The sequence below is a fragment of the Schistocerca piceifrons genome, chromosome 3 (genome assembly GCF_021461385.2).
Source record: "Schistocerca piceifrons isolate TAMUIC-IGC-003096 chromosome 3, iqSchPice1.1, whole genome shotgun sequence".
Lineage (NCBI taxonomy): Eukaryota > Metazoa > Arthropoda > Insecta > Orthoptera > Acrididae > Schistocerca > Schistocerca piceifrons.
Window position 1 is genome coordinate 777,484,453 of NC_060140.1, and position 22,614 is coordinate 777,507,066.

The 22,614-nt window shown below is 44.2% G+C and overlaps 1 protein-coding gene across 1 annotated transcript in view; it reads left to right on the top strand.

The window, feature by feature from the left end:
- LOC124789053 (sialin-like) overlaps positions 1-22,614 on the top strand; it is a 93,384-nt gene that overhangs the window by 68,383 nt on the left and 2,387 nt on the right. The window contains exons 8-10 of the mRNA XM_047256344.1: positions 487-619; positions 8,399-8,640; positions 20,714-20,834. Coding sequence (XP_047112300.1) covers positions 487-619; positions 8,399-8,640; positions 20,714-20,834 — 496 coding nt within the window. The remainder of the gene's footprint in view (positions 1-486; positions 620-8,398; positions 8,641-20,713; positions 20,835-22,614) is intronic.

Below are 22,614 nucleotides of genomic sequence, written 5' to 3' on the forward strand. Positions count from 1 at the left end.
TAATTACAGAACAGCATCACGAAAAGTACGTATTTTAAACATTTGTGTTATTAAAGTGTCGGTTAAAGCTATAAAAAGAAATCTAAAGCTTTAGAATTCGGTCCCCAGCCGGTTCAGTAATCATTCACCTCTCACAATGGTTTTTCTGTCAAAAAGCCGAGCTGTACCGTGGTCGGTATTCCACTTTAAACTGTAAATCCAAATGTAAGAGACTAAGTGCGTCGAAGGAAACAAGTGAATATCATCTCCAGAAGAATTCTGGCTAGAAAAACACTGCGATAAAACAGAACTTCAACTCTGAGTATTTAAGACGTTTTCGAAGTATCACTACAAATCAGTTTTCTTATATGTACACCCACCCCTTACTTTTAATTGAAATATGGGAAAAAATTGCGCAGGACGCTACGAGTAGTTTATAAGCGCAATTTTACAGTCGAATTTGCCAAGTACATTTCCGATATCTTCAAATGTCTGTTCTTTCCGCAGAACGGTTTCCTGTCCGCCATTCCGCAAATCACTGGTGTGATTGGAAGCCTGCTGTTTGGTTGGGCTGGCGACGTAGTGTTTCGCAAGGGCTACATCTCCAAAATAAACGGACTCCGCGTCGTCAATGGGCTCAGTAAGTTCTTGAAGGTGTTGCGTTTTTATGATGTTTGGTTGGAACTCTTTGATTTTTTTTCGTAATTTTCAAGTCCTGAAAATCTAGTACGATATATTCACAGATGTGTCACGTCATTTATGCACTCTGTAGTTCTCTGTATCGAAGAAAGAACATATCGTTAATGCAGACTGTGTGATTGACTAACTATATTCTTTCGTTCTTTCAACAGCAACCACCAAAATATTCCTCTTTTATTTTCTTACGAGAACAATCACAAAAGCGTTTTAAGTGCCATAACCAATTTGGACCAGCCCGTGCTCATCGTCAGACTGAAGTGCACCATACAGGTGGTGACGTCAAGTCATATTGCGTTGTAAACACAAGGAACCTTATGTCACCATTCGCAACATGCGCTATTAGTCTGACAATGAGTACTGGATGGTCACAATCGGTTACGATACTGTGATATGTTTTTTGTTAATGTTATCATAAGAAAACAAAATGAGTGATCAGCTTAGTACGTTACCCGTGCAGTAGAACACAGGTGTTTCACCCTATTGATAGTGTAACACAATCTCTTTTCTGCCTCCTCCAGCCCCCCCTCTCCCCCCACTCCTTTACATCATGTACACTTCTGACATTCCCAAGTTTCCACCCCCACAACCTCCTGAAGCTGATAACACTGCCTACATATCTACCCGCCCCAATCTCCACTTGATCTTTCTGACTGAGTGGTACAAAAAAAGGGAACTTTAAGTACTCGTAAATCCACAGAAAAGCCAAGCCGCTGTCTTTGGCCGCAACACACAGCGAGTCCATCGTCCTCGCTATCCACAACCAACACACTCCTCTCACTGACACAACAAAGCATTGAGGACTATCCCTTGACAGAAAACTATCATGGAATGCACACCTCCTTACAGTCCAAAAACAACTACAACTACTCACAGGCCGCACTCGTGCTCTACACGCTTCTACTATTATCATCACCCATAAATATCTAATCCGCCTCTCTTAAATCACACAAAGCCCTTGAAACCCTAGAAATACATGCACTCCACCTCCACTTCCGCATACGCCTTCGTCCCTCCTCTCGCATCCTATACCAACTCATCCGTTTACCACACATTCTTCTCTTTTTGGAGCTCCGTCCCAAGCAATAAACTAACTGGAAAACTCATTCCCAGCAGCCAATGTCATCGAAAATCATATCCAGTAATCATCAATTCAGGTACGTCGCTACACCACTACTCCCCTATCAAACTTTCCATACTCTTACGTGTCTATCCTCTCGCGCCGAAATTCCAGAAAACTTGCACTGCCAAACGGTGAAATTCGCTCTGAGATAAACCATTCCTTCTGGCCCTGCACAACACACCCCATCTCACTTCGTCTGTCGTTTTCTCATTTTTCCTCCTCCTCCATCAATAACATACCGTGGTTCCACAGGATCCCATTGTAGTACTCATTTCTATATCTGCATCTGCTCTTCGCAAACCACTGCGAAGTGTATAGCAGAGGTTATATCCCAATGTACCAGTTATTAGGGTGCCCCCTCCATTCACGTGTGTAGCGCGGGGAGGCTGAATGTTTAAACGCCTCTGAGTGAGCTGTTATTGATCTTATCTTGTCCTCGCGGTCTTTACGGGAGCGATACGATCTTGAGGTACCTTTGATATCTCTGGTACGCGACTCTCGGGATCCCTCCCAGCACCGCCACCCGCAGTAGCTTCCAATCTCTTGACAGAAGTCAGGGTGAATTCCAGCTGCTTACGAACAGGCACTAACTTATCCCGTGTTCTGGAACAGCAGCTATAGTGCAGCCAAATCGTGGCTGGTGCAATGTTTTACAGGGCGGTGAACAAATAACTCTAATATAAACTTATTGATTCCATTTTAATGAATGAATCTGATACGCTACAAGTGTTACCAGTTGCCTTTAACAGCCAAAACCAGATACCTATTATGACAATTGGAAAACATGGTGTAAAATTTATTGCCTGTGACGCGATATGATAGTTACAATAACTGCAAAACACAAACGCATATTTTTTACGAAATCAATTATGCACAACACCCTTAACTTAAGAAAATTCTCAAAATATAAGTTTAGCCACGTGGATGTGCACTGAAATACACCAGACAGTTAAGAAACGATTGTTTTTGAACGGGGTCTTGTTACTAAAAGTTTCTAAAAGGAAGAAATTAAGTTTACAATCGACGATATAGTAAAATTCTTTCGAAAATACACGATATATTCTGATGTACATGAGTATTGACATAATCAGTCAAAGATTACGCGAAAACGACATGAACAAAAAAATATTAGAATCTAGTATTTTGAATCGGACCTATTTGGCAAACGCACGCTCACACACAGGAAAATTCGGAAGTCGGTTTGTATATGTAAATAAACGCGTAAATTGCCAGCATCAGTTTATTACGGTCAAACTTACTAAAATTGTGGAGCACAAACAAAGCACATGTTTTGCTTGGAATAGCTAACAAACATAAGTATGATCAGTTTTATGCACCACCAACATTACCATTATATCAATATAAATGAAATAGTTTTAACCACAGTGTTAAATCATCTCAAAGTTCTTTAAAAATCGTGTAATTCAGCATAAGGTATATTTTTAAAGCACTAGTGTTTTAAATACTTAAAACTTTTGTTACACATTGAGGTGTTTTTCTTGTTGTGGTTTGATTTTAAGTGATCGATATATTTCGACAAGCCAAGTCTTTACTCGTTCCCTGTAATAACAGTTACCTTCTTTTCCGAATTTCCCGGTCGCCGTCTTGTTTTCTCTTGATGTTGCGGTCCTGCTATGCATTGCCACATATTTGAACGATGACTTCCTTTCCGATTGTAGAGGGTCGAGGGTTATAAGAGAACTTTTACATTTAAACAAATCATTACGAAATCACAAAACACGGTTTGCGTAATTCTTCTACATTCGAATAAGTTCTTAATTCACAACAATTGATAATTATGAAGCTTTTCAGACAAGACGTTCATACATGATGCTTCAGTGATTGACCAAAACCATAAGTTCGTACGTAACTTGAGACAGCATAGCCTAGAATCTATATAACAACATCCAATTTTCTTTAGTTCTCGACCATTGTCGTCAGGCCTCTTTCTTCTTCGGAGTCCACAGAGTCCTCAAAGCACGACTGCAAAGTGCAAGCGACCCATCTCTGTCCAGTCCAAATTATACATCCGTCGCCGCATTCAGCGCTGTGACAGCGTTTTTCTTTCTCATTTCTGCACATAAATTCAAAGTAGCCCGGGCACTGAACATGCTTTATTCGCTACTACTAATTAAAGTCACGTTTTTACGGGCACATCTTCATCAGTCTAGTAAAAGGAAAGTGAGACGTGTTTTATGCTTTATAGTAACATGTACCACTTCAACATGTTAAACGTCCCAACCCCTCCCCCCCCCCCCCTCTCCTGCCCCCATCGTCGGAAACTGGAGTAAAAATCATAAGTTTGTTGCTGTAGCAATCCTTTTGTCTCTCGCAGTTTTACCATTTGGTTGGGATTGATGCATTTCGTTCCACTAATAACATGTAATAGAGATTTTATGGGCTTGCCTCCTGATTTTATTCCCAGGATTTTACCTTCTAAGATTTTTTATGAAGTTGTTATGTCGAATTTGGTGTTCAGTTAATTTTGCTATTCGTCTCTGTACCATGTTAATTAATTTATTTTAGTATTTATTCATTAGATTTTCTTTCATTTTAGTATGTTTTTATTGCTCTTTTCCACAATCAAATTTCTGCTACTTCTACTATGTTCTTTACCTCTGTACCCAGAACCCACCCTTCACAACCAGAGCTTAAAAAGCTCCAGGTCAATGTATTGACGAATTTCTTTCTTGTTTCTATATTATTTAGTTGTTTGTTAATAAATTACTCTTCTTTCTAAATTCTTGTTTGGTCTTCCAATTCTTCTTTTAATATCCATTATACGAGGGACTTTCAATAAGTAATGCAACAAATTTTTTTATTCGTAGATTTCGGTTCAAAAAAATCCGAAATTTTTTGTGGGACATCGTGCAAGATTCTCTGTTAAGCCCCGATAGATAGCGGCGCTATACGTAGTCTTCAAAATGGTGTCTGTAAAGACGGTGCGTTCCAAGCAGAGAGCTGTCATTGAGTTCCTTTTGGCGGAAAACCAGAGCACCGCGGATATTCCAAGGCGCTCGCAGAATATCCACTATCTGGCAGTGAACAAAATCACGGTGAGTTGCTGGGCGAGGTTCAAAATGGCTCTGAGCACTATGGGACTTAACAGCTGTGGTCATCAGTCCCCCAGAACTTAGAACTACTCAAACCTAACTAACCTAAGGACACCACACACATCCATGCCCAAGACAGGATTCGAACCTGCGACCGTAGCAGTCGCGCGGTTCCGGACTGCGCGCCTAGAACCACGAGACCACCGCGGCCGGCTGCTGGGCGAGGGTTCAGTCATCATTTCAGTAAGGCGTGTAAGTCTGTCCGGCATCCCGCGTGCTGGCTGACCACACACAGCTGTGACTCCTTCAATATTGGAAAGTGCGGACACTCTCGTTCGAGGTGATAATGGATCACACTCAAATACCTCACAGTACAACTGTCCTCACACAAGTCTGCGCACCTGAGAGGAGCTCACGAAACTTCATTGAACTGTTCTTCCTCATTCACCTTACAGCCCGGATCTCACACCTTCCGGCTTCCAACTTTTTGGCCCAATGAAGGATGCACTCCGCGGGGAGCAGATAGTGTGTGATGGGGAGGTTGCTGATGCAGTAAGACGTTGGCTCCGACGTCGACCACTAGAGTGATACCATGCGGGCATACAGGCCCTCTCAGTAAGGTGGCTTGAGGCCGTCGTCTTGAAGGGAGATTATAAGATTCCTTTAATTTACTTCTATGGTCATAAACTTTTTGGTAACAGATTACCGGTATTGGTTTATAATGACCATCACCAGATCTGTTTTATAAAAACAAAGTCCTGTAAACATATCTGATGATGGTCATTATAGACGGAAGCGGTAACCTGTTAACAAAAAGTTTGTGACCATAGATGTAAATTAAAGGAAACTTATTGTATATACGGGTCACTGTTTTATTCGCGACCATGTCGCAACTTGGGAAGGGAGATTATGTTAGAAGATAGGGTTTTGTAGCCAAAAGAGTGGGGAATAATATGATGCATAGGAATCCTCAATAAAACCAACCTGCCTTCAGAAAAAAAGTGTTCCATTACTTATTGAACGCCCCTCGCACTTCTGTTGTAATCTGTTGTTGTACTTCAGAAGCAGCAAAATTCATTTATTTGCATTGTACTGTATTGAACCGGGGACCTAGAAACGACAGAGAGGCTTCGTCTCGGCGTAGCTCTCAGTGGTTCACAACCCCACAACAGGCCACAGCAGTCCACCCACCCACACCGAACCCAGTGTTATCGTGCGGTTCTGCCCCAAGTGGACCCTCATGGGTATGTCTCATATCAGACGAGTGTAACCCCAAATTATGGTGTACGCGTACGTGGAAACGGTGTTTGCAGAGCAGTCGCCGGCGCAGTATAACAGAAGCGGAATAAGGGGATTTGCCGAAACAGATGGAAAACCGCCTTAAAACCATCCGCAGGCTGGCCGGCACACCGGACCTCGACACTAATGCGCCGGGTGGATTCGTGCCAGGGACCGGCACGCCTTCCCGCTCAGGAAGCAGCGCGTTAGACCCCGCGCTTAGTCGGGCGGGGCTATTTGCATTAGCATTGTATTTCCTATCTTAATGTTTGCCATTATTACAAAGAGAAAAAAGTAGTTACAAGAATCAGTTGCTCCCGATGAAAACTTGAGGAGACTTAGGGCAGTGTTGAATAGGGTGCTACAATGAACTGGTCACTTCTTGAAAATTTATTTACATTACGGACGCTTTTTGGACGCAGGCCATCGTCATAAAATCAAAAAGGAAAGTCTTCATATAAGGTATGTAGTCACATGTGTCAGTCCTCAACATCAGTACTAAAATGTGGACTGACGCACGTGACTCCATACTTGATATGAAGATTTTTGTTTTTGACGTTCTGATGATGGACTGCGCCCGGAGCGCGTCAATGTAACAAATAAATTTTGAACAGCAAGAGACCAGTTCATTCTAGCCACATACTCAGCAGGTCCGATGCCTCTTGCGCGACGTTATGTCGCAGCTTAAGCTCCTGGTGGAGACGACAGAGATTATCATCGAAAGCTTGATTCTTTGCTCCCGGTTGACGCGTCAAGAACATCAGAAGATTTTATGCAAAAGGTACACTACTGGCCATTAAAATTGCTACACCACGAAGATGACGAGCCACAGACGCGAAATTTAACCCGACAGGAAGAAGATGTGTGATATGCAAATGATTAGTTTTACAGAGCAGTTACACAAGGTTGGCGCCGGTGGCGATACCTACAACGTGCTGACATGAGGAAAGTTTCCAACCGATTTCTCATACACAAAACAGCAGTTGACCGGCGTTGTCTGGTGAAACGTTGTTGTGATGCCTCGTGTAAGGAGGAGAAATGAGTACCATCACGTTTCCAACTTTGATAAAGGTCGGATTGTAGCCTATCGCGATTGTGGTTTATCGTATCGCGACATTGGTGCTCGAGTTGGTCGAGATCCAACGACTGTTAGCAGAATAGGGAATCAGTGGGTTCAGGAGGGTAATACGGAACGCCGTGCTGGATCCCAAAGGCCTCGTATCACTAGCAGTCGAGATGACAGGCATCTTATCCGCATGGCTCTAACGGATTGTGCAGCCACGTCTCGATCCCTGAGTCAACAGATGCGGACGTTTGCAAGACAACAACCATCTGCACGAACAGTTCGATGACGTTTGCAGCAGCATGGACTATCAGCTCGGAGACCATGGCTGCGGTTTTACCCTTGACGCTGCATCACAGACAGGAGCGCCTGCGATGGTGTACTCAACGACGAAGCTGGGTGCACGAATGGCAAAACGTCATTATTTCGGATGAATCCAGGTTCTGTTTACAGCATCATGATGGTCGCATCCGTGTTTGGCGACATCGCAGAGAACGTACATTGGAAGCGTGTATTCGTACTGGCGTATCACCCGGCGTGATGGTATGGGGTGCCATTGGTTACACGTCTGGGTCACCTCTTGTTCGGATTGACGGCACTTTGAACAGTGGACGTTACATTTCAGATGTGTTACGACCCGTGGCTCTACCCTTCGTTCGATCCCTGCGACACCCTGCATTTCAGCAGGATAATGCACGACCGCATGTTGCAGGTCCTGTACGGGCCTTTCTGGATACAGAAAATGTTCGACTGCTGCCCTGGCCTGCACATTCTCCAGATCTCTCACCAATTGAGAACGTCTGGTCAGTGGTGGTCTGGTGGTCGGGCAACTGGCTCGTCACAATACTCGTCACTACTCTTGATGAACTGTGGTATCGTGTTGAAGCTGCATGGGAAGCTGTACCTGTACACGCCATCCAAGCTAGCCATCCAAGCTCTGTTTGACTCAATGCCTAGGCGTATCAAGGCTGTTATTACGGCCAGAGGTGGTTGTTCTGGGTACTGATTTCTCAGGATCTATGCACCCAAACTGCGTGAAAATGTAATCACATGTCAGTTCTAGTATAATATATTTGTCCAATGAATACCCGTTTATCATCTGCATTTCTTCTTGGTGTAGCAGTTTTAATGGCCAGTAGTGTATAATCTGACTGTCCGTGCTAGTGTTAGACATTTATATTGTGGCAACCCTGGCCCCACTTGCAGGTACCCTGGTGCCCGCCGCGACGCTGCTGGTGGTGACTTTGGTGGGCTGCAACACCAGTGTGCTGGTGGCCATGCTGGCCATCAGCGGCTTCTGCATCTCCACGTACTGTGCAGCGCCCTACATGAACATGCAGGCCATCGCGCCCAACTACTCGGGCACCATCGCCGGCATCGTCAACAGCATCGCCAACCTGACGGGCATCGCCGTCCCTTACGTAGTCGGCGCCTTCACCAACGCCAATGTACTTAGTTGCGCTCTGCTGTCAGTTAGTGACCTCAGCCACAACAGTACATCCTTGTTATTTGGTTTACACATTCGCCTTAATTTAACACCAGCCGCGAGACACCTAATCAAATACTTTACAGGGAATCAAACTATGCTTGTGGACGTCAAGGCTTTCACTTTTTCTATTGCAGTTTCTGCGTTTACATGATTATTAAACAGAAACAAGTGTGTTGTCCACGAATTAAAAATCGCCTGTCATTTGCGGTGGAATGCACCAATTTTTCATTAGTTGGCAACACTAGCTTGAAGTATGGGCATCCCCCACCATAACGGGCTGTCTCGCGGCTCGGTGCTTTGTTGTCTGACTGTGATTGCTGCTAGAGGTGGACACTGTGCCACCGTTTCCCGCCAAATGTGAGGTGTGCGCGGTTGTTCGCTTTCTTAAGGCGAGGACCCAAAACATGGTAATTTTTTTTCAATAAAATTCTGTGTTTCTTCCTGATTCTAAAAAAATAAACATTATGTGTAGTACCTCATCATTTTCGTGTTAAACGCCTTTCTAAAGCAGTTACGGCGTATGAATGCCTAAATGTCACAATAGTGTCAAAGGCAAAAACCTTGCCTACGGTGTCTCATTACTTATTGTCCCGTCGACAATGAGGTCATTAGAGACGGAGCACAAGCTCGGATTTGGGAAGGATGGAGAAGGAAAGTGGCGGCGCCCTTTCGAAGGAACCATCCCGGCGTATACCTTAAAAAATCTAGGAAAAACACGGAAAAACTAAATCAGGATAGCTGGACACGGGTTTGAACAGTCGTCCTCCCGAATGCGAGTCCATTGTGCTAACCACTCAGCTACACCGCTCCGTCCTTGCAGAACATATCGACAGTACTACTAGCAGGGATTTATTGCAATACATCTTTCTGTCGATACAAGAGATTACTTGAGTTTACTTACGTTTTTTGCATGCGCTCTTGTTGTAAACTTGTTGTTGTGACTGCATATTTCAACCATTTTTCTTCGTAAAATGTCAAAAACGAGGAAGTTTCATTACAGTCGTAAATTTTACGATGATCAATTGAAGAGTGTTGTTAGAAACCGTGAAAATAAAGAAACTGTTACGCCACAGCGAAATAATGTTAGGCCTGAAAGTTCGCCAGGCAGTGCTTCAAAACAAAAGATGAAATACCTTATCGAAAATGAACAATATGTTGGTATTGTAAAACGTGAAAATAACGGTTACCTTTTAATTAGTAAGAACAACTTTTCAAAATTACTTCTGCCTGTTGCTAAACGCAAATACTGTAATAATCAAGAATCCCTTACGTTTCGTGATGAGATAAGTATGGTAAAAGGCCTATCCAGCAATATCGTATTGGAATGTCAAGTGGGTACAGTACCGAAATGTATAACGATATATTCTGTAAAATGCAAAAAATATAGTGAAGTGAATATTCGCCTTGTTTATGTCATGAGGTGTACTGGTGAGGGAAGAAAAGCAACCCAGATATTTTGAGCTATGCTGGATCTGAAATGGAGTGTGGAGTGTGCTCAGAAAGTTTTGGGCCGTTTATAAAGGGAAAGAGACGAGTTTTTCGACTCGGTCATTACAGGTGACGATGACGAAAAAGGAGCGCTCCATCATACGCCTGAGTCCAAAAGGCAATCAATACATGGCGACACACCAGTTCACCTCCCGTTTGAAAATTTCTTGAGGTTATCTCCGCCAAAAAAGTTATATTCAGCGTCTTTTGGATCGAAAAGGAGTTGTTCTCCCGTTGATGTGAATTGGTAAAAAAACTTCGATGAGTGATACAAAACAAGCTAAGTCTTTGGAGCAGTGTCAAGTTGGTTGCGGACAGGAGCGGGAGATGTTTTTGACAAAGGGATCGAGGACCTCGTTCCTCGATTCAAGAAGTGCATCGAACTTGCCGGGATTATGTAGAAAAATAGCGTAGCCATGTACGAGCAATGCCACGTACAAATTTTGTACGAATAAAATGCTCCTGATTTTTAAATAAAGAATGGTATTTAATTTGTGGACAACCATTGTAATTGAAGCCATGTCAACCTTTTGAGATAAACACGAATGAAGTAATTATGACAGCCAACGACCTTGCCGCGGTGGATACACGGGATCGCGTCAGATTAACGAAGTCAGGCACTTGGATGGGAGACCGTCCCGTTTGTGCCGAGCTGTGTTGGTAAGCGGGGATGCGCCCAGCCCTGGTGAGGTCTGCTGAGGAGCTATCTGAGCGAGTAGTAGCGGCTTCAGGTGACAGACACTTCAACGGCTGGGATATACGTGGGTCACTCCAAAAGAAATGCACACTATTTTTTTTTTAAATCCATCTTTTATTCTACATGTTTGAATGTTTTACAGTGTGTAGATACATCCGTTAGGAACAATATTTTCATTTCTCCACATAATTTCCATCACTCTAAACTGCCTTACGCCATCTTGGAACCAGCACCTGTATACCTGCACGGTAAAATTCTGGAACAACCTGTTGGAGCAACTGTTTGGCAGCGTGCACAAGGGAGTCATCATCTTCAAACCTTGTTCCACGAAGAGTGTCTTTCAGTTTCCCAAAGAGATGATAGTCACATGGAGCCAGGTCAGGACTGTAAGGTGGGTGGTTCAGTGTTGTCCATCCGAGTTTTGTGATCGCTTCCATGGTTTTTTGACTGACATGTGGCCGTGCATTGTCGTGCAACAGCAAAACATCCTGCTTTTGCCGATGTGGTCGAACACGACTCAGTCGAGCTTGAAGTTTCTTGAGTGTCGTCACATATGCATCAGAATTTATGGTGGTTCCACTTGGAATGATGTCCACAAGCAAGAGCCCTTCGGAATCGAAAAACACCATAGGCATAACTATTCCAGCAGAAGGTGTGGTTTTGAATTTTTTTTTTCTTGGGTGAATTTGCATCATGCCACTCCATTGATTGCCTCTTCGTCTCTGGTGAAAAATGATGGAGCCATGTTTCATCACCTGTCACAATTCTTGCAAGAAATTCATCTCCACCATTCCCGTACTGTTCCAAAAGTTCGCTGCATACCGTTTTTCTTGTTTCTTTGTGAGCCACTGTCAACATCCTGGGAAACCACCTGGCACAAACATTTTTAACGCCAACACTTTCAGTATTCAACAAACACTTCCTTCCCCTATCCCAACGTAGAGTACAATTCGTTCACTTTGATGCATCTGTCAGCAGTCACCAATTCGTTAACTCTCTGCACATTGTCTGGAGTGTGTGCAGTGCGAGGCCTGCCGCTGGGAGGACAATCCTCAATATTGCCGTGCCCGCTTTCATCCGTAACCTGCATCCCAACGACTAACTGTACTGCGATCGACAGCAGCATCTCCATACACCTTTTTCAACCTGTTGTGGATGTTTCCCACTGTCTCGTTTCACATCGCAGGAATTCTATGGCAGCACGTTGCTTCTGACGAACGTCAAGTGTAGGAGCCATCTTGAAGACATGCTGTGACGGCGCCACTCACGGGAACATGTTGAACTAAGTATGAAAACAAGCGGGAAGGATGTATCTACACACTGTAAAACTTTCACAGATGCAGAATGAAAACTGTATTTTTACAAAAAAAGTGTGCATTTCTTTCGGAGTGGCCCTCGTATATCAGCAAGTCGTCTCACTTTCGGAGTTGATGAAGGCGTATTACGAAAAATGGAAAAATAGTTAGTACGACTATTTCAGCAAGTTTCTGAGACAAATCTTGCCAACACTTCAATCTCCTTTTTATCCACACCCCAGCCCAATTTAAAGCACACCTTTATACATTTACAAAGGATGCAATTTTGGGGTTAACGCACTCTGAAGTCAAGAAAAAGCGTAACTTTCAGTTCTCTCTAATGGAGGTCAATGTTATCGTTTCCAACCTGGCGTTTACCTCGCGTGCTGTGAACAAACGATCGCGACTGCTCTTTTCGTCTTCCATACAGTGTGTGGCGTCAAACTGACGTCACGTTTGCGGGAAGTCTCGTGTACTGTATAGGTTACCCCGACCGCTGCGTCACGAAACGAGACGCCACCAGGGACTGGCAGCATTCGCAGGCGAAGCTGGCCGACCACTGTCGCTAACCAGACCCTGTGGCAGGAGCGCCACAGTTCTCCCTCACCAGGGGGCGTTGGTACCCACTCGCGGTGTGGAATGCCTTCGTAGACACGCACTTGTCAGTACCACGTTGTGGGAACAAGTGCTAGAAGAAATGACCGTAATGGCTGTCAGGTATTATGTTAGCGCTATCTAATAGACGACCAGTATATATCACAGGTGTTCAGTTGTTTTCACTTCCTCTGTTTATCAATTATCTACATCTACATATGTACTCCGCTAACCACCAAGCGGTGTGTGGCGGAGGGTACAATTCGCGCCAAAGTCATAAAAGTCATATCCCCCCACCCCTCTGTTCCACTCGCGAATCGCGCGTAGGAAAAACGACTGTCTGAACGCCTCAGTACGAGATCTAATTTCCATTATCTTTGAATGGTGATCATTGCGCGATTTGAAAGTTGGTGGTAATAATATATGCTCTACATCCTCGGTGAAGATCGGATTTCGGAATTTAGTGAGCAGCCCCTTCTGCTTAGCGCACTGTCTATCTGCAAGTGTGTCCCACTTAAACTTTCTATGAGATTTGTAACGCTCTCGCAATGGCTAAATGTACCAGTCACGAATGTTGCAGCTCTTCTTCGGACCTTCTCAATCTCTTGAATCAGACCCAACTGACGAACAATACAGACGAACAATACTCCAAGACTGGACGAACTAACATATTGTAAGCTATTTCCTTTGTTGAAGAACTGCATCGCTTCAGGATTCTACAAATAAACCGCAATCCAGAGTTCGCCTTACCCGTTACTTGTGTAATCTGATCATTCCATTTGAGATAATTTCTAATAGTCACACCCAGGTACTTGACGGACATTACCGCTTCCAAAGACTGGGCATTTATTTATTTTGTACTCGTACATTAATGGGGATTTTCGCCTTGTTATACGCAGTAGGTTAAACTTACAAATATTGAGAGATAACTGCCAGTCATTACACCACGTATTTATTTTCTGCAAATCTTCATTGATTTGTTCACAACTGTTGTGTGATACTACTTTCCTGTAGACTACAGCATCATCGGCAAACAGTCTAAGGCCGCTGTCAATACCATCAACCAGATCGTTTATATAAATCGTAAAGACCAGAGGACCTATTACGCTGCCCTGGGGCACACCTCAAGTTACGCTTGTTTTATAACGTAATAGCTTTGCCGGAACATAGTCGCATAGCTCGTACATTACCGATACTTGTGTTATGAAACTCTGGTCTGTGTGCACGCCTCCACTAAGATTTTTAAAACATATTCTACATCACAGAAGACACGAAGCCACTCAGACATTGATCGCTACAGATGCTGGCACATAAATATGTATGGCCCAAATTTCGAATATGAGTGTTCGCATGGTTCACGCAGTCGCGTACTTCACACGCTGATTTTTAAGAAAGATGAACACGATGCAGTTGATACTGTAACGATATAGCGAGCGGCATTTTTGAAACCGATTTATAGTCTTTAAAGAGTAAACGCGATCGATTATAACACGGAACTACTCGAACAGTGGAAGAGTCGAACTCGGATATTCAGTGCGTCCTTCATTACACGGTCCACACGGACAATGCGGCGGCGTCTGGAGCTACCGCTGTCGCAGCTTCCCTCGATGCGGCTGCGGAAAGTGGTGCGCCGGTATCCGTGTTTAGAGGCTCCGAGGGGAATAAACGTTGCCAGACTGCTTTCGTCATCGTCACATGGGCCCAGCACCTGGCATGATGGTATTGTGAGCTATAGGAAACACAACACGGTCACTTCTGGCTGACTTAGCCATTAATCTGGACAGCCCAGCTGTTATACTTCTAACGTGTAAGGCCGTTGGGGGAGGGGGGGGGGAGGTTCTGGTTGTTTGGGGGTGGAGACCAAACAGCGAGGTCATCGGTTTCATCATCGGATTAGGAAAGGTCGGGGAAGGAAGTCAGCCGTGCCCTTTCAAAGGAACCATCCCGGCATTTGCCTGGAGCGATTTAGGGAAATCACGGAAAACCTAAATCAGAATGGCCGGACGCGGGAGCCGTTGGCTGCGCCCTATCATCTAGGTCTTTCAACAAGATAACGCAGTGCTGCTTGTTGCCCGTGCTGTACCGAACTACCTATACCTCTACATCTACAGACATACTCCGCAAGCCATCGTATGGTGGTTAGCGGAGGGTAACCTGTACCACTACTAGTCATTTCCTTTCCTGTTACACTCGCCGATAGGGTGAGGGAAAAACGACTATCTAGATGCCTTCGTATGACCCGTGATTTCTCGTATCTTTTTTGAGCAGTTCTCGCGCATCCGACAGGGTAGCGTCGTAATTTCTCCACAATATTTCGGCAGACGTACACGCTGCCATCTCCAGGTGGTTCCTGACGAATGCTGTGCTGTTCCTCTCGGCGCCCCATATATACTAGCCGTTACCCCATCCACCGTTCCTCTCCTGATGTCTTCGGTGCGGCCGGCGCGGCGGCTACTGGAGGTGGTGGGGGAAGCGGCGCCTGGGTCTGAACTGTGGTCTGCAGTCTCCCGGCTGCCGCCGTCGAGGGCGGTCCTCGATCTCTGGGACCGCATCTTTCTCTCCAAGCTGAGACAGGCTTCCAAGCCTGACTAAGTTGAAGGCCGCTATCTTTATTAATTAGATCGTCCTGTAGTCGGATTTCGATGGCCTCTTTAGCAACGCAGTCCGAGAAGTAGGAGGATTGACAGAGTATTTTTGTTTTCTCATAGTCCAGTGTTTATACAATGGTCAGCCGCGGCTGATTTAGTGGCCCGGCGTAATTCGGTACGACGTTTGTGTTCGCGGCACCTCTCTTCTACAGTGCGGACTGTCTTCTCAGTGTATGATTTTCCGCACTGACAGGGAATTTGATAAACGCCTGGTTTTCGAAGGCCTAGGTCATCTTTCACTGAACCCAGTAGAGTGAAGGTTTTTGGAGGGGGGGTCGGAATACACATTTGACATTGTGTTTCCCCAGGATTCTACCGATTTTTTTTTTTTTAGGTGTTTCCGACAAACGGAATGCACGGCAATGACTTGTGTTCTTCTGTTTCTTTTTCTTGTTCTCTTGGCGCAGTCTGTCTGAGTCCGTGTCTTATTTGCTTCTGGTTGTACCCATTTTTCCGAAATGTTGTCTCAAGGTGCTGAAGCTCTGCTGGAAGGCTCTCCCGATCGCAGATCGATCGTGCCCTGTGAACAAGTGTGCGCAAAACACCTTCACGCTGGGAGCTGTGGAGGCAACTGAAGGCATTTAGGTACAAATCGGTGTGTGTAGGTTTTCTGTATCCACTGTGTCCCAGCTTGCTGTCAGGTTTCCGTTTCACCAGGTCGTCAAGAAACGGTAGGGCACCATCCTGCTCCACCTCCATAGTGAACTATATGTTGGGGTGCAGCGAGTTGAGGTGTTCGAGAAATTCATTTAAGCTGTCCCGTCCATGTGGCCAAACAACGAACGTATCATCCACGTAGCGGAAGAAACAAGTTGGTTTTTGTTTGGCTTGTCCTAGTGCCTTCTCCTCGAAATTCTCCATAAAAAAGTTGGCTACAACTGATGAAAGCGGGCACCCCATGACGACGCCATCTGTCTGTTCATAATAATTTCCGTCGAACAAGAAGTTTGTTGAGGCGAGCACGAACTCGAAGAGCCTTGTTGGGTTGTTGTCGAATTTCTTGTTTATCAGATCGATGGAGTCTTTCAGTGGTATCCTAGTGAAGAGGGACACTACGTCGAAGCTCACTAACAAGTCGCTATCCTGGAGCCGAAGTTCTTGCATACGTTGCACAAAGTGGATGGAATTGCATTATGTAGAAGAGAGGTGCCGCGAACACAAGCGCCATACCGGATTACGCCAGGCCACTAAACCAGCCGTGGCTGACCATTGTATAAACACTGGCCATACTATGGACTATGAGAAAACAAAAATACTCTGTCAATCCTCCTACTTCTGGGACTGCCTTACTAAAGAGGCCATCGAAATCCGATTACAGGACGATCTAATTAGTAAAGATAGCGGTCTTCAACTTAGTCAGGCTTGGAAGCCTGTACTCAGCCTGGAGAGAAAGATGCGGTCCCAGAGATCGAGGACCGCCCCGACGGCGGCAGCAGGGAGACTGCAGACCCCAGTTCAGACCCAGGCGCCGCTTCCCCCGCCACCTCCAGTTGCCGCCACGCCGGCCGCACCGAAGACGTAACGGCTAGTATATATGGGGCGCCGAGAGGAACAGCACAGCATTCGTCAGGAACCACCTGAAGATGGTAGCGTGTACGTCTGCCGAAATATTGTGGAGAAATTACGACGCTACCCGGTCGGATACTCGAGAACTGTTCAGATTGCAAATACGCCGGGAAAACTTCAGATCGCTTTTCTCGTATCTCATCTTCCTGGTGGTTATGCGAAATGTATGTTGGCGGCACTAGAATCATTCTGCAGTCACCTGTCAATGCCGGTTTTATAAATTTTCTCAATAGTGCACCTCGGAAATAACTTCGCACCAGGAATTCCCATTTGAGTTCCTTAAGCATCGCCACAATACTTGCATGTTGTTCGAACATACCGGTGAAGAATCTAGCAGCCCGCCTCTGAATTGCTTCGAAGTCTTCCTTTAATCCGACCTGATGCAGATACCAGACACTCGAACAGTACCCAACAACAGGTCGCACTAGTGTCCCATATGCCCTCTCATTTACAGATGAACCATACTTTCCTAAAATTCTCCTAATAAACCGAAGTCGACCATTCGCCTTCCCTACTAAAATCCTTACAAGCTCATTTCATTCCATATCGACTTTTTACGCCTAGCTATCTAATCGACGTGTCTGTGTCAGTCAGCACAGTACTAATGCCCAAACATTATGAGTTCGTTTTTCCATCTCATCTGCATCAACTTACACTCATCTACATTTAGAGCTAACGGCCATTCATCATACCAACTAGAAATTTCTTGAATGAGATTTTCACTCTGCAGCGGAGTGTGCGCTGATAAACTTCCTGGCAGATTAAAACTTTGTGCCGTACCGAGACTCGAACTCGGGACCTTAGTCTTTCGCGGGCAAGTGCTCTACCATCTGAGCTACCCAAGCACGACTCACGCCACGTCCTCACAGCTTTACTTCTGCCAGTACCTCGTGTCATACCTTCCAAACTTTACAGAAGCTCTCCTGCGAACCTGTAAAGTTTCTGTAAAGTTTGGAAGGTAGGAGACGAGGTACTGGCAGAAGTCAAGCTGTGAGAACGGGGTGTGAGTCGTGCTTGGGTAGCTCAGATGGTAGAGCACTTGTTCGCGAAAGGCAAAGGTCCCGAGTCTCGGTCAGGCACACAGTTGTAATCTGCCAGGAAGTTAGAAATTTCCTCTAAGTCATCTTGTATCCTCCTAGAGTCACTCAATGCCGATACCTTGCCATACACCACAGCATCATGAGCAAACAGCCACAGACTGCTGTTTACCCTGTGTGCCAGATCGTTTATGTATATACAGAACAACAGAGGTCCTAGCATACTTCCCTGGGGGGCGCTCCTGACGATATCCTTGTCTCTGATGAACACTCACTGTCGAGGAAAAGATACTGAGTTCTGTTACTTAAGAAGTCTTCGGGCCACTCACCTGTCTGGGAACTTATTCTGTATGCTTGTACCTTCGTTAACAGTCGGCAGGGTGGCAGCGTGTCAAACGCTTTACGGAAATCTAGCAGTATGGAATTCGCCTGTTGCTCTTTGTCCATAGTCCACAGGATAAGTTACAGAAGGTATTCGTCTGTTGTCCTGGTCAGCAAGTTCTCCAGATTCCTCAACCACTGAAAGCACCTAGAATAAGTTACCATCCAGCAGCGGAGTGTGCGCTGATCTGAAACTTCCAGGCAGATTGAAACTGTGTGACTCGAACCTGGGACCTTTGCCTTTGCCGCACACTTTGCTGCAGAGTGAAAATTCATCCTGGAAGCAGTCCCTCAGGCCTTCCACGAATACTAGTCCAGCGAGACATAGAGCTTCTGTGAAGTTTGGAACGTGGGAGTTGAGGTCCTGCAGGAAGTAAAGCTTTGGGTACGGGGGACGGGGGTTTGGAAGTCGTGCCTGAACAGCTCAGTCGGAAGAGCACTTGCTCGCGAAAGGCGAAGGTTCCAGGTTCGAGTGCCGGTCCGGCATATTGTTTTAAGCTGCCAGAAAGTATCTGGTCATCTACAACCGCGGTATTGATACGTCACAACTCTGCTCTCAGAAATGCTGACGTGCTGTCCAAGATGGATGGAGGGAAGTAGGAGTTCCATAGTGAAAAACATAGAAACTGGTGCTCATGTGTTGAGAATAAGTACAAAAATGCGAGTGAAGCGCGATATGTGAATATTTATGGATCTCATTGGGGATACACACTTCTGTATGTATCAGATGCGTCGTGTGTTACAAATCCCTGCAAAAACATTTCTTCAGTATTTCTCACGACATAGAACATTTGATAAAGTACAAATGTGAAAGTCTGAGCAAGCTAACTAGAAGCAATGTTACAAGGCAAGGTACTTAATGGTGCCTTCACGTCATGTATCTGTCTATAACGGTAAATAGTCGCAATTTGTACAGTAACTCGGTTTTATCTGAACACTGCAATAAGCCCCATGCACACTGAATGGGCCTCAATTGAGGACCGTATCCATAAAACTTAACAACTTCAAAACTTGCAATAATGAGTTATCGATGTATTTGTGTACTTCTAAATGAGACGAATTCATTCTAGTATATAGGTTTTATGAAAACTTACTATTTGCCTGTTTAATCTTGTATACAAACCGTGAAGTGTTTCAAGTGTTTCTAAACTCAACATCTACAAAAACAAGTTTACCAAACGTGAACATCTACTGCGTGTGGTTGACATAAGTTTTCGACAAAGTAGATCACTACTTCCCAATCACAGTTACGTGCCCGCTGCTAGGATATTTTACACCAGTAAAAATTAACTGAGACAATTTGAAACCACAGCCTTAACATCACTCTATCATGAGGTTTTGAGCAACCATGGTATCTGTATGGTTGTAGGCGGTGACTGCCGTACTGTCTGTACGATTTCTAGACCACTGCGAACGGATTAACAAAAGATAAGCTACCATTCTAAATGTCTGATGCAAGAGTTGTTATTCATAAAAAAAAACCAAGAGAGTGCCACCTGCAAAGCCGAAACAACACATTGCTCCTCTCCGATCACTGTTGAAGTGAAGATGGTTTCGAGGACATTGATCAATAACCTAGAAATTCATCAAAACCTAGAAATTATGTCGATGTCAAAAGAGCTGACGATGTGAAGAAACTAAAGAGATTTTTTTCATACAAGAAGAAGCCAGAGAGGTCTGTGGGAAGACCCTAGTGTGTTGCCGTGAACATGAAAATGAAAGTAATTAAGTACAGTACTGTAATGAACCAGTTTATTAAATTATTATTTGTTTAATAGGTTAAAACAAACTGGAACATTACTGCTATAAAATAATTCATCTGTAGATGTTCTGGTTTTGGGAAAAATTCATGATTTTTACAATTTTTTATTTACGACTGAAAGCTCATAGAAATATACTTCCATCGTTGTATTATGTATCTAGAGTTTATTTGTGAAATATCATTGTGTAAGACATCAGCAGCGTATACTGTTCAAGTAATTTAATAACACGTGTTTCCTGAAAATTTTGTTTCTTGTAAATGTTGACTTTTGTGAAATGGTCGTCAGTTATGGAGAGCCTTGTCGTGAGCCTTGTACATGGAAACCTTCGGCTCCTTCGACTAAACCACCCTGGCTCTAAATGTTGTCACCAAAATATGCCATCTGACAATGCATTTGGACACAGTATGCACTTCAAAAGGAATGACAAATCATAACTTACATGTCTAATGCTCGACCCTGGCTATGAGCAAGAAGTTTCATTTCGCCTTTGTATATGATAATACTCTTTTAGAGACGTGCAGTTTTATCCAGGTTACTGTCTGACATTTTTGTCGTGTTCACAGCAATCACGCTCAGCCTGGAACTCCGTCTTCTACCTGTCAGCGGGGCTGGCTGTCGTCGGATACCTCATCTACGCCGTCTTCACGACTGACGAGGTGCAGCCTTGGAACGAGCCTGCCTCAGGTTGGTCTACTGTCCAACGTAACTTGTGAAAAGCCAAAGATTGTAGACAAACCGTTACTTTTGCACCACTCATCACAAAAATCTTACCACTGACATCACTCTGACACGTCTCAGAATAAAGTTCACTTTAATCGATAGGCCACATCCCCAACAACCAAAAAGATTTCTCTGCAACTATATCTAAACATTTGACAGTCTCTCAGCAACTATATCTATACATCTGACAGTCTCTCAACAAATACAAGTAATTAATATACATGTGTCTATTGTTACTTTCAATTATTTATATGAATCTGAAATGAACAGAAGAGGAGAAAAATAGTAGGGCCAGAGACCAAAATATGCAAAACATTATAGAGAATGTCACATGGTGGGGAAAAGATTTGCACAACGTAACAAACGATGGAGGACAACATTCGACCAGCCGAAAGACTGATTACCTAACAACAGAAAAAAAGTTTCGAAAAACCAATGAAATACTTCCTGCATGATGTCAACATAGGCGTGACACAACAAAATGTATAAAAACGTGTTCGAAATTAAAGTATTCATATTGTGTTATTTTGTGGGCACGATCAGCTATCATATGAGATTGATAAGCATTCTGTTTAATGGTTTATCTTGCTAGTTCCATGAAAGAACAGCATTTGATCACAGTTCATTGAGCATTATATATAATATACAGGGTGAGCCACTAACCATTACCACCTAGAATAACTCCGGAACTGTGATGGTACCTGAAAAGTTTGTGGGACAATTGTGGCATGGAACAACGGGGTCCATAATATGTAGTTGGCTTTTTGTTACTAGATGAGCTCGCGGCAGAGATATGAAGGTCAACTTTTTTTTTTTTAAATGGGATGCTATAGTTTGGTACTGCTTTCTGACAGCAGCTATCGAGACGAATCCAATGATGTGTAACAGTAAGGTCTTTGAAGGTCGACGAAGGTCAAAAAGCTGGCATGTACGTCCATTTACTGAAGGCGTTCGAAGTGATGACCATTGATATTAGTGGGGTGCTGCAATCTTCTCATCATGGATTGAGTGGTATTCCTTATCACTTCTGCACTTATCGAAGCACATGCACTGACACTTCTCTCTCGTATATCGTGCAAATAGTAAATATGCGCCAAATACAGCGTATCCATCTAACGTGCCATTGACATGTAAACACCATTCGACGGTTTCGCAGTACAATACTAATAGGAACGGTAAGACTAGTATCGTTGAATCAAGTGAATGTGAATGACATATTCCTTCGAAGAACGAGGCGATATGCTTCTCATTTACGGAGAATGCCAACGAAATTCAGTGAGAGCTAGAGACTTATACCCTGAAAGATATCCTCAACGTACTCACCCTACACCTTTTACATTTAAATATGTGTATGATAAACTGAGAACAATTGGACCTTTAACGCATCGGAAACATATCCGGCAAAGGAAAGTTACTAACGAGGAAACGGAAACCAGTACTCTTGCCACTGTGGTTCGAGATCCTTGTGTTAGTTCGCGTCAAATCGTAAGGGAATCTGGCATGAGCCAGAGCAGTGTTGTTCGTGTTCTGCATTACCATAAATATCATCCTTACCATGTCAGTCTCCACCAAGAATTAACTGGTACGGATTGTATGCTTCTTATTGAATTCTGCCGATGGGATCAACTTCAGATTCAGAGGAATGACACACTTATTAATTTGATTTTGTTTACTGACGAGGCTACATTCACGAACCATGGAAAAGTTAATTTGCATAACATGCATTATTGGGCAACTGAAAATT